At 37.6% G+C, this 12,651-nt stretch overlaps 2 protein-coding genes across 2 annotated transcripts; both read left to right on the top strand.

The window, feature by feature from the left end:
- Window positions 1-3,757: 3,757 nt before the first annotated feature.
- LOC115386453 (BTB/POZ domain-containing adapter for CUL3-mediated RhoA degradation protein 1-like) lies at window positions 3,758-10,449 on the top strand. Its single transcript, XM_030088723.1, has 8 exons — window positions 3,758-3,801; window positions 4,648-4,908; window positions 5,650-5,819; window positions 6,035-6,125; window positions 6,561-6,612; window positions 6,728-6,923; window positions 7,032-7,321; window positions 10,439-10,449. The coding sequence occupies exons 2-7, from the start codon at window positions 4,671-4,673 to the stop codon at window positions 7,281-7,283; spliced, it is 999 nt and encodes a 332-aa protein (XP_029944583.1). The 5' UTR covers window positions 3,758-3,801; window positions 4,648-4,670; the 3' UTR covers window positions 7,284-7,321; window positions 10,439-10,449.
- Window positions 7,652-12,599, top strand: LOC115386820 (HIRA-interacting protein 3-like). Its single transcript, XM_030089293.1, has 9 exons — window positions 7,652-7,682; window positions 9,235-9,334; window positions 10,049-10,169; window positions 10,258-10,415; window positions 10,957-10,988; window positions 11,081-11,238; window positions 11,385-11,532; window positions 11,875-11,973; window positions 12,221-12,599. The coding sequence occupies exons 1-9, from the start codon at window positions 7,652-7,654 to the stop codon at window positions 12,400-12,402; spliced, it is 1,029 nt and encodes a 342-aa protein (XP_029945153.1). The 3' UTR covers window positions 12,403-12,599.
- Window positions 12,600-12,651: the final 52 nt, after the last annotated feature.

The raw sequence follows: 12,651 nt of genomic DNA, 5'->3' as shown, positions 1-12,651 counted from the left end.
GCCAAAACATTACACAACTTGGCAATACTTTATTTGTAACAATCAAAAGTAACAGTCATCATGACCATTGAATATATCCTTGATGTTTTTTTTTTATTTCTACTGTCACTGGACTGTTTCGTGTCACATCTTGCGTGTCAAAGTGTTTCAGTAAAAGGGAAAAAAAAAAAAAACAACAACCTGAAATTTCAATAAGGAGAAAAAGTTTTGGAAATTATTTTTACTCTTTAGTTGTGTGTAACACACACATACACACACAAATTGAATGTAAATATATGACTTAATATTTACGGAGGTTGATATATATACTTAATTACATATATATAAGCCTCATATACATATATAAATATATACACTTACACGTGGTGGCGGGAGGTTAATTTTCATATATACCTATAATGAAAATTCAGTGCCAAATTATAATGGTAAATAATTTAATGTCACTAAGTGTTTCATCTGTTGTTGGAATAGTGTTTACAAAAGCGTTGTTTTTTTTATTATTATTATTATTATTATTTATTCTTTGCTGTTCCTGAGTGCATCGTCACCCACTGTCACATGACAAACTGTATAAGAAAAAGGTGAGGACATGAATGTCATTATGCTTAGAGCATGCACTGATTGTAAATTATATTGCTTCTGCTCAATCTTTTCATTCTCATTCTAGTTACTGACAGTTATCATTGTTATCAGGTTTGATGTTGTATGCACTATGTTGATGAAAAATTACAAATCTGGCTGCTTGCTGTGATGCATTATGTATTTATTTACAAATGATTGTTTAAATGGTGAATGTAGTTTCATTCACTGTGCCAAATGAAGGATCTTGGAGACTGTTGCTTTGTAGACTTAATTCTTCTCTTATCATCAGTAGCATTTCTTTGCTTCATATATGAATACACTCTTTTGGAGGCAGTAAATTATTTGCTAAACTGGAAATAAAGTCTCTGTTGAATGGTGTGAAGTGTGTTTGTCAAATGTCTCTTACATTTACATCTCCACATACACTAAAAAATTTGCTCACGCTTCATATCACATTTATTTTTTTTCTACTTTTTTTAAAAGTGCAGTGCACAGTTTATTATTTTGTTACTCACCTTTAAAAAGTAACAAGTATTCTCGTCTGCATATCAGTATGTCACTATTATTACGATATAATATCCATCATTAATTTTGTGATTTATTTTTCCTGTTGTGCAGTAACAACAGTATATAGGATACATAATTTATTCTAATGTACTTTTAGAGTCACATTTCCTGTTACATAAGAAACAAGTCTTTGAAGTTATTCTCATAAATCTGTTTAAAACAAAAAAGCATCCATTATTACATATTAGTACATTTGTGGTCACAGATTAGTGGGTAGAAAGGATTAAAGGATAAAGTGTCTAAATTTTAAAGGAGATTTTTTTGGTGGTTTTTGCTGTCACATTTATAGCTATTACTATTTTTAGTTCTCGATGACCCCAGGACCTCCTGATCCCTCCATGAGGAAGTATTTGACTTTTTTTTTTTAAATCATACATATTCATACTAGCCTTAGGCTGACATCCCTGATGAATATTCTGTGAAACAATTTATTTTTATAAATGATATGCCATACCTTTGGTTTTTTTTTTTTTTTTTTTGAACAAGGTTCCTCTATTAATTTGTAGTGCATCTTTAACAATTTACAATCATCTAACTGTAGTTTTTGGAAAATGCGTACAGAAATAAAAGTAGGCCAACTATATAAAATAAATGAAAACTGTAGTTACAATTTTCAGAGGTCGAACTCAGAACATCAAAAAACATGAACACAGGGTACATTTCAGGCAATCCTCCAGCTTTTCTTCAGAGCTTTTCGTTGTATTCATAGACCCCCTGGGGCTACATATCCACAAAGTATCAGGACTTAATACATCAATTTGACTGAGAAAGGTTGCCATATCATTAAGACGTGTAGGCTGACCCCCTAATTGTGTACTTGATTTTCTCTAACTTAATAAAATGAAGCATGTCTCTAATCCACTGTCTGAGTGTTGGAGGGTGGAGGTCTTTCCAGCTAATCAAAATCTGTCGTCTGGCTATTAGTGTGGCAAAAGACAGGAGGTTTTGGAATATTTATTCATCGCTACCTTTTGTGTCACCACCCCAAAGAGAGCGAGAAATGCAGATGGTTCTAATACGACTCCTATAGTTTCAGAAAGTAACTTAAAAATCAGTGACCACCAGTAATTAGACAGACTGGGACATCCCCAAACATGTGATCAAAGTGGCTTGGAATTGTTTGCAGCGATCACACATGGGGTTTATGTTTGGCACAAACCTTGACAATTAGCCTTGGTCCAGTGCATCAATAGAAAATTTTGAACTGCATAACAGTGTGTTTCATACAAATTGAGGATGTATATATCCGTTTCATCATTTCCGACCATACAGACTCAGAATTTCTGTACCAAGATCTCTTCCATGCCATACCTTTGTTATGACTGTACATGTTTTTACCTTTAGATTGGATCAGGTAATGACGTGCTCCAACAATTTATATGTCAACAGAACAAGAAACTTATACTACGCCCTCTAGTCCTATATCACATGGACCATGAACATGCTAAAACAAAATTAAATTAAAGTATGACACAAACGCTGATAAATTCTAACACATCTGGAAGTCTCCTTTAAATATAAAATACACATACAAGCAAAATTAAAACATATATTCCATCCAGATTCATATACTGACAACATGGTAGATAGTAACATATTTAGACTGCAATGAAATGTAGGGCTGCATTTCAAAGACATTGTCTTGTTGTTATTCATGATTAGGGCTGCACAGCGGAACAGCGGAACAGTGGACAGCGCTCTTCCCTTCAGCAAGAATATCATAGGCTTGTATACTGGCCAGCATGGAGTTTGCGTGTTCTCCTCATATGTGCTTGTATTTCCTTAGAGTAGTTCGGTTTTCCTCACTCGGTTCAAATTATGAATTATTTGAATGTGAGTGAATGTCATGCAGCCTTACACAGGATAGGAGGTTATGGATTCACAATGACGGTTTAATGGAATTTTTTTTTTGTTAATTAATGGGAAAATAATACACTGAGCCTTTTTTTTTTTGACTGTAAAACACTGGTTTCATTTATGAAAACTAATTTTCACCAACTGTGATTTGGACTGCCAGCTGTGGCACTTATCAAGCACATACTCACATTCACACGTATGAGCAATTTATAGTTGAACTAATTAACATCATATGCATGTTTTTGGGAGGAAACTAGAATACCCAGAGGAAACCGAAGAACACACAGGGAGAACATGCAAACTCAAACGAATACAAGTTAGAACGTTGTATTCTTCAAGAACAGAAAATGTGTAATTTCCCATACTACCACATGGTGGCAGTCGTCCAGATATTGTTATAACAGTAGAAGAAGAAACCAGCGGAAGCTGTTGGTCTGGTTCGTTTCCGTCTGACCCAGTTAGCGTCTCGCATTAGCTTCTGTTTTCAGTCTTTTGTCCCACAATGGACGCAGCTGTCCTCATTGTTGCAGGGTTTTTGTTTTTATAGTGGCTGCTCTGTGATTTTTCTGCGATTGAGGGAGCGGTGCAGAGCAAACGAGCGCAGCTGGCTTAGATTAGTAACAGGCTAGCTGTTGTTAGCCACTTTGATTTAGCTGCGATAAAATGAACTGTAAAGCGTTTCCTCCCGGTTTGAACTCTTTTCACTTAGTTTTTTTTTTTCCTCCGCGAAGCTCCACGTTTAGCTGTCTGGCTTGGCTCGATTCACACTTGCTGCTCACTTGGATGATCACTGTGGTAAGTACAATATGTCATAATCTGTATGAGGATTATTTAGCTTCTATAACCCGACATGTAGCCGTGTCAGATAATCTGGTCTTCTGTCGGCCTCCCTTTTCTGATACTTCTCCTAAGTCTAGGTTTTAATTTCACAAGATCATAGCTTAATCATGTTTTTATTCATCTTCAGTCATGTGTTTGTCATACTGCTGCCGGATAAGAAGTGAATCAATAAGACAGAAAAATAAGGTGTGGTCAAGTAAGATATTTGATCCAAATATATTTAATACATTTTCTATTGTGTTTTAGTTGTATAATGACAAAGTAACTGACTCTGAAACTAGGCTTACCTGAAGCCTTCAAAGAATTCAAATAAATTGAATTTAAAAGCTCTTACTATTAATTTAAAGGTACATCCAATTACTCTGAAAGAAGGGGGGCGGTTTGTCCATATAATATCTACCGACCTATTTAATATCTAGCAATGAAATGTTGATTTATTGCATTATTTTTAATAGTGGTTAGCACTCTTGCCTCAAAGGGAGTATAATCTGTTTTGAGTTCAGGTTCAGGCCTGTCTGTGTGGAGTTTGCATGGTTTCCCTGTGCCTATGTAGGGTTTTGACCTGGTCCTTCCATCCAAACACAAGCATTTGGCTGTGAACAGTTTGTGCCTAACTGTGTGGAAATGTGTTCACACTTGCCTATGATCTAGAAATGTCCTACTTCAAAAAACTATTACATCTGGATTACTGACAAAGTTGTACATTAAGAGGCAAATGATGGTGATTGTTTTTGATAACACCAATATCGATCTGTTTTCTGATCAAACTAATATAAATAACTCATCGTTTCTGCTTTGCAGCCAGGAAGTGATTCTTCAGCCCCATGTCTGCTGAGGCTTCAGTCGGCAGTCATGCTGCCGACTCTGCCCAGCCTGCCGCTTCCCAGCCTTCCTGTCAAAACACTGATGAGCAAAGAAATCAGGGTCTGCTGGGGAGCAAGTACATCAAGTTGAATGTCGGGGGCTCTCTGCACTATACCACCGTCCAGACTTTAAGCAAGGAGGACAGTCTGCTGCGCAGCATATGCAATGGAGGAACAGAAGTTACGATCGACTCAGAAGGTGAGTGTGTGGGTCTATCAACATTTACAAGTTTTCTTGTTGTGAATTTTTCCAATATTATATTTTTCCTCAATAAAATATTCCCATATATAGTTTCACAATCACTTCAAATGGAATGTTTTTTTTTGTTTGTTTGTTTTTTTTAATGAATTTAATGCACATTTGGAACTGTAAGTTTTACAGTTTAAGAAATTAAATCTGTAAAATATTAACAGGATGGTCAGATGACTCACTCATTCCTGGAATATTTTATGATTGTCAAACTGATAACATTAAAAACTTGACTATACCGTAAATGTGTTTCTGTCCTGGCTGTAAAGTTCACATAACAAGAGTGAGTCATTCAGAGAAGTCTCATTCTTGTCTCCCTGCTCTTCACCTATAATTTTTTTCTGTATGATTTTAAATGGGGATATTCAGCTTGAAACTTTGCTCAGTTCACCTCAATGTCGTAATCGCAACATTTCATTAAACTCAACCAATCTCAGTGATAGGACAAAACTACAATGTCAACTGTCAATCACAACTTCCTGGAGGGACTGATGGGTATTCCCAAATGATAATACTCCCTTTTTAGGGTCCTTCTTGAAATGAATCGGATACAAAGTGAATATTAATTTGTTTGTCAGCAGTAACCACCACCACTACATTCACAATATACTGAGAGATATGCTGATTTACCACAGAATAGATGTATTGCAGAAGAAGACAATAACTGACGATCATTTCTGTTCCTGCCAGGTTGGGTGGTTTTGGATAGATCTGGTCGGCATTTCAGTTTGGTTTTAAATTTCCTGCGAGACGGCTCGGTACCGCTTCCAGAGGACCACAGGGAGCTGGGCGAGGTTCTGAAGGAGGCTCAGTACTATCGGGTTCAGGGCCTCGTCCAGCACTGCCTCAGTGCCATGCAGGTGAGGGCATGAAATCAACCACCGGGTTTAATTTGCTCCTTCTCCATTTACTTTCTTCTGATATTCTTAATAAATCCACACTGTGACATGTAGTCATTCAGACGCCACACAGAACAGTGAGAACATTTTATGAGTTTTACTTCCTGGTAGGTTTGACACTTAAATTCATAAATATAAGGTATTTGTGTATTTAGTAAACTGTCTTTACCTTTCAGAAACAAAAGGATGTGTTTGAAAGTGTGTGTCGCATCCCCATGCTCACCTCAGCCAAAGAAGAACAGAAGATGATTGCTACTTGTAGAAAGGTAAATTTAGTTTTCTACATCGGTGGTTTGTTCAGATTTGAGTTCTCCCAAGGGCCGATGTTTGACCAACCTGAACATGGAGTATTGTATCAAATCACAACACATTTCACAATGGAGACATGTTTACTCTGTCGTTTATAGACGCTACTGCCTCAATGAAAAAGCTAACTAATCTCAACGAGGTGCAGCATCTCTATTGAGGCAGGCCACTGATTTAAAAACAATGCTAATGCTTATTACTATGAAGGCCATGTTTTGTTTGTAGTTTTTTATTTCTAGCTTGACTGTATCTTCAAATTGTATGACTTCCCTAGACTGACCACTAGAGGGAGCCTGTTGTTGGTTTGAGAACAAACTTATCAAAAAGAAAATTAGATATATATTATTGCTTATTTAATGAATGTATTTTCATTTAATATTTTTGTTGTCTCTACAGCCGTAGTTAAACTACAGAATAACAGAGGAAACAACAAATACTCGTACACAAGGTAAGAATCCTGACTGTGTATATCAGAAAAATGATATAAAACTAAAGAGAAACTTTTGTTTGAAAGTGTTTGATTTCTTCTTTTCTTCTCCACCATTCTGTCGTTCTGCGACCAGCAACTCCGACGATAACCTGCTGAAGAACATTGAGCTGTTTGACAAGCTGGTGCTGCGGTTCAATGGACGTGTCCTGTTTGTCAAAGACGTGCTCGGGGACGAGATCTGCTGCTGGTCCTTCTACGGCGAAGGTCGCAAAATCGCTGAAGTGTGCTGCACTTCCATCGTCTACGCTACAGAGAAGAAACAGACCAAAGTGAGCCTGGTTATTTCAGTGGCACTGTATTTAACAAAACATGAAATTTTCATTTTTCTTTGCGAGTAACAGCTGAGCGATTTACCACCGGATGTTTGGGGTTTGCAGGTCGAGTTTCCCGAGGCCCGAATATTTGAAGAGACCCTCAATATTCTCATCTATGAGAACAGCCGAGCGTCTGGTCCCGGAGGGCTGCACCTGCTGGACTCCAGGGGCCCGGGGTCGTCGCTGGGCGCCGGCCAGTCGGAGGAGGAGGGCGGCGCTGTGGGAGGAGACCGGCGAGTGAGGAGGATCCACGTGAGGAGGCACATAATGCACGACGAAAGGGGGCACGGCCAGCAAACTGTGTATAAAGACTAATAATGTGAAGATAGTAGGTATGAGAGAGTGATTTGAATGTTAACAGAATGAGCTAGACATCTTTGATCACAGCAATAGCTTGGTATTGAGTTATTTAATGAGTCTTGGGTAAGGGTTGGCTGATTTGTGATTGGAACTTTTAGGAAGTGAGAAAAGAAAGCATCTGTTTACATGTAAACAAGCTGTGTACATTCTTTAAATAGGAAATGTTTAATTTACTGGGACTGAAACTGGAATGAATATAATTGTTGAAACGCTGATGAACCACTTGTACTATAATAAATGGGTCTTGAGGCTAATTTCCCGCCTTGTAGGTAGGGGATTTTTCTTGGAGTAGGCAACCCACCGTCGATGTGGGTGTTCACGATATGCACTGGCAGCCTCCGCTGCGTTTGACTGGTGGGAAGAACCGCGTCAGTTTTTTATTCAGGTTGTGAAACATCTGTTGCCGTTTCTCTGCTGAGCTGAAATGCTGCCAATCGGTGATGATCAGAGGACGGTGAAGCTGAGCCTCGGTGTGCGAACACTGGAATCCAACAGAATAGCCATGTTTAGTGAAGTCGTGAGATTGTACAGCAGCGCCTTTCTCTTTATTTAAATTATTAAAGCTGTTGCTTCAGGACATTTCTTTTTTGATATATATAAATTAATTTATGAACCTAATTTATTGTTTGGTATTTAACTTTTGTATTGAATGCAACCTTTGTGGTAACTAGTGTTCAGAAAAGTTGTAATTTGATAGAAAGATATGGTTCACTCAACATCACCAATCATCATCTATAAATACTTGTGTAAATTGGTTAATCTTAACTTTCACTTTAACGTTTCAAGTAGAAATGTACCACTTCTTTATCGTCGTATTTTTTTCCTGAGCCACTTTTGTCTTTAGGGGAAAACCACTGAATTCTACTCAAACACACACTCACCATAAAGACAGGTGTTTGTTTTTTTTCATGTTTTCCCCTCATGGAGAGGATGACTTCTGTCTTTCCGACATTCACTGTGTAAACTTATTACTGAATACTGGGGAAAAAAATGAGAGCAATATGTGTCTTATACCCTTATTTCAAAATGTAATTTTAAAGAACGCCCTGAAATATGCACTAATTCATCCTCCGTCCACTTGTGTTCCGAATAAATTGTGAAAATCAGCCTTTGTGTCTCTGTCTAGTCTTTCCTCTTACGTGTGTGAATAATATGTGTGCCGTAACAGGTGGCTTAAAATGACCACAATACAATGACAATTGACTTTTCTCAAAAATGTCACCTTATTTGTTGTGAAAATCCAAAATACACTCAAAATATCATGCATCATAAAATGATATGACTATTCCAATTGACTTTTTAACTTAATTCCATCAACATAATTAACAGTACACTATTAGTGGTCTGGTACGTCATGAATATTCAGCCTAATTTTATCAAGCTCATTTGTGTTAAATTTATATTAAGATTTATTTTCACATTTCATGTTTGTTTTAAAATATTTTTTTGCAGAACCTTTTTTTTGCCTTTTTTTAATCACTTAATAGAACAATAACGGAAGCATGTTTTCTTTGCCATGTGACAATTCAATATGAACATTCCACGACATTCTATCATTCTCAGTTGTGGAAGTAAATGATCATTACAACAGTTTTACTCTAAAGGAAATTCAGACGAGTAAGCAAATCATAATAGAAAAAGTTAGGAGTGAAATTTATAGGATTTATTTGCTCGAGGCTCAATGTGGTAAATTGCATTTTTTAATTCATAAAATGCTCTCGTCTGTTTTAAAACTTTCATTCAGATTAAATTATATTAAGATTAAAAAGATAAATGTCTTTAATGTTTTCACTTAATTAAAAGCTTTTTTGGTTTTTTTTAAGCGGGGGCGGGGTGTTTTTGTTTTGAGGGCGCGTGGCTTGAATATGACGTCACTTCCGGGGCAAACCTGTTCGCCGCCAAAAAGAAAGGCTGGCGTTTGAAAAGCAGCGATGGGTGTCCAAAGAAGAGACTGCAACTGTCCGCGCGTTCGTGCGCGACCAACTGAGCGGAGAACCGGACCTCAGGTACACTTTACACCAACACGAGCTGAAGCAGCCAGTGTTTTCAGACGGTTTCAGTGTTTTCAGACACGGGCCAGAGCTTTTTTCTGTACGCGAGCGCGTGCGTGTGCGTGTGAATCAGTTAGCTGAAGCTAGCCTCTCTGCAGATGTTACACGTGCTTCTGCTGTCTCACAACCCCAGTCCCTTCTTAAGTGAAACCTTGTGTTCACGTCTGACAGCTCCAGATCAGTAACCTCCATCATTAACACGACCCCTGCTGGTGGACAGTGGTATCTTTCACTGAAACAAGCATCATTTTGCTTTTTCTCAGTCTGTACAATTTTTTTCGTCCAAGCTATTTTATGTCAACTTTGAAATTCCGTCTTTATACCTAAATGAAAAATGAAACACACACAGAAATAATTGCTAGATTTGTTTGCACTGTTCTTTTAACTTGTGAAAACATTGTTAAAGTGGCAAACAATTCCTTTATTTAATTAGCTATTTCACATCTCAGAAATCGTAGTACAAACAAAGTCTGAATAAAGAATATGGTTTTATCCTTTTATCATTTTATTTATTGTATGCATACTTCTGGAGTTTTTGTTTGAAAAAGCCATGTTGTCATTTAGCTTTAAAATATCATCACTATGTTTGGAGAAACTGGAGAGCTAATAATGTATATTTCTGAAAACAATGTTGATCTGATCTATTGTATGTGCTCTTTTATTTTTTAGCACTCTAACTCTGGGAATTCTGAAGAAGCGGTACCTCAAACATGTGAAATGTGACTCCTTAAGTCCAGAAGTCAAACAACTGTTGAAACAGGTTGTTGAAGAGGAGTTGCTGAAAATGCAGGTATCACAAACTTACAGTATGTTCCTCCTTTGAATGCTTTGAGTGTTTGGTTGGGAATCATGATTGTGTTCTGCTCATCATTTGATAGGAGAGTGAGGGCAACAGCAGTGAAAGCAACGCGGAAAACAAGAAGCCGCAGAGCAAAAGGAAGAGAGAGGAGGAAGATAAAGATGAACTGTTGGAGGAGAAAGAAGATAAATCCAAAAAAAAAGAAATCGCGAACAGAGCATTCAAGGTCATCGTCTGGTAGGTTCAGGGAATCATCAAAGGTTTATTATTGTGTGAAAATGAGCACCTCTGCACCAAATGATTTACCTTAAGATTTTTTTTAATTAAGAATACTTAAATGATTTTTTTCGTATTTCAGGCCAGCCATATGTTTCATATAAGATAAGATTTCAGTTGCTAATTATCGTTGTTTAGTCTGTGATTATTTGTGCACCATAATTCTTTATCTTTTGTGCTCCTAATGACAGAATCAGAAGATAAAGCAGATCTCAAAACAAGCAGTGAGGAGAGCGAAGACGAACAAAATCAGTCAGAATCAGATGATCTGAAGCAAGAGGTGGAGAGATCAAAGCAAAATAAAAACAGAAGCCGTAAACAGAGGTCAAGCGGCGATGACTCGACGGATGCTTCAGAAGAAGAAAGAGTCCAAAGAAAGTGGTGAGAAAGAAGATGAAGAATGGAGACTCGAAAAACAACAGTACAAGTGAAGCCGAGAAGAAGAGCGGTGAGCAGAATGACAGTGATGCTGACAGCAAATCAGAAAGGAACAATAAAGTAGTGGCAATGACTCTTCTGATGATGGTGAAGAAGGTACTGTCAACTTACATCGCCCATTCATAAGTATTTATTAGTTTATGCAGTTGTGGTTGTTTGCATGGCTTGATAACTTCTCTGTTTCACAGAGGAAAAAGTTGAAGCGGATAAGAAGAAGCCTGACACAGACTCAGATTCATCTTCATCTCTACCTTCACTGGACGACGAGGAGCGGAACGGGTCCGGACAAACACAAGTTAGAAAGAAGAAAGGGGCAAAAAAAGATGGTAGCAGTAAAAGTGAAAAAGTGAGCACACTGATCTTGAATCAGAACAAATAAGTTTTTATGTTGTCAAGAGTCAAAAGATAAAGACAGTTTTCAGTTGGCTTTTTTAGGGGAGTGACGAAGAATCATCTAATCACTATTCCTCCATCCTTCACTTCTGCCTGCAGAGTGGTGACAGAGCAATTAATAGGCTCAAACGTTACATCGCTCTCTGCGGCGTGAAGAAGAATTACAAGAAGCTCCTGGATGACTGCCGCTCCACCAAGTCAAAGGTGGCTGTTCTCAAGAAAGAGCTGGAAGATCTGGGCGTTCACGGTCAGTGGTTATTCCCTCACCTCCTGTTCAACCACACTCTGACCTTAGTACATTTCTCATAGTAAGGTTTTGAAATGGAATCATACATGATTTCAAAGATGTATTATTTATATGGGGAACTAAAGGGGCTTTTTGTTTCCCGTAAGCAAATGTTCATCCTCTGTAGTGTCATCACAATATCAAAGTCACATATGTAGTCCACAAACATCCAAATTTTCATATTTGATGAGATAAGCATACAAAATGTTCTTTACACACAATCTGAAAGCTAAAGACTAAAATTGTTTGGTTGATTCAGATAAGTGTATGTTGAAGTATTAAGGTAGCTGTTTCTTTACACAGGTGTGCCATCTATTAAGAAATGTAAACGGGTCAAAAAGAAGCGGGAAGAGGCTCAGGAGCTGGCTGCTCTTGATGTCAACAACATCATTACAACAAAAGGTAACTGCTAATCCATGTTATTTTTTATAAAGAAAGCAAACGATTGTTTTTTCAGGAACCAAACTTAATGAATGTGAGAAAAGATTAGCAATTGAATAATTTTAGACATAAGAATATTGAACTTGTGAGATCCTGTACACCGCCTGCTGAAAGTAACTTTCTGTTCCAAGGTGAGTAGGGAAACATAAGCAGACTTTATTGGACCTTAGTGGTTAATGGGACTATCTGATCTGAATCCCAATTTCAGGTCGACCGAAACGCAGAGGAGCATGGCAGCAACAGCCGGACCCTCCACCGTCTGCATATCAGCGCTCTCTGAACTCTGACTCTGACAGCGATCAGGACAGCAGTGCTCCGAAAGGACGCAAGAAACTAACAGCATGGGCCAACCTGCAGGGAATCATCAGTGATGATGGAGACAGTGACTGATGAGGACAAGTTCTGTTTAAACTGTACCAAGGCAAAATCTTAATTAAAGGGTTTTTTCTACTTTGTTGTTTACTAAATATGAGGGGATTAATATTACTCCAGTGTGATGATATGATGATTTTCTTGTACATATGTGAATAGTTATTTCAAATAAATATATTGTCATGAATTTCTTTGCAATGAGGGATGATTTAATTATTTAACAAATCGTGGTTCTGCTATTTGCACACAGATCCTTGTATTGCCTTG

Source organism: Salarias fasciatus, chromosome 4 (assembly GCF_902148845.1).
Source record: "Salarias fasciatus chromosome 4, fSalaFa1.1, whole genome shotgun sequence".
NCBI lineage: Eukaryota > Metazoa > Chordata > Actinopteri > Blenniiformes > Blenniidae > Salarias > Salarias fasciatus.
This window is presented reverse-complemented; position numbering and strand designations above follow the sequence as displayed.

Bases quoted from the DNA above. Each gene is read 5' to 3' on its own strand.
- LOC115386453 (XM_030088723.1), top strand. From the start codon at position 4,671: ATGTCTGCTGAGGCTTCAGTCGGCAGTCATGCTGCCGACTCTGCCCAG. The intron at 4,909-5,649 runs GTGAGTGTGTGG...TGTTCCTGCCAG, and splicing joins AGTTACGATCGACTCAGAAG to GTTGGGTGGTTTTGGATAGA. The intron at 5,820-6,034 runs GTGAGGGCATGA...TTTACCTTTCAG, and splicing joins ACTGCCTCAGTGCCATGCAG to AAACAAAAGGATGTGTTTGA.
- LOC115386820 (XM_030089293.1), top strand. From the start codon at position 7,652: ATGCACTGGCAGCCTCCGCTGCGTTTGACTG. The intron at 7,683-9,234 runs GTGGGAAGAACC...GCCGCCAAAAAG, and splicing joins GCCTCCGCTGCGTTTGACTG to AAAGGCTGGCGTTTGAAAAG. The intron at 11,533-11,874 runs GTCAGTGGTTAT...TTCTTTACACAG, and splicing joins GGAAGATCTGGGCGTTCACG to GTGTGCCATCTATTAAGAAA.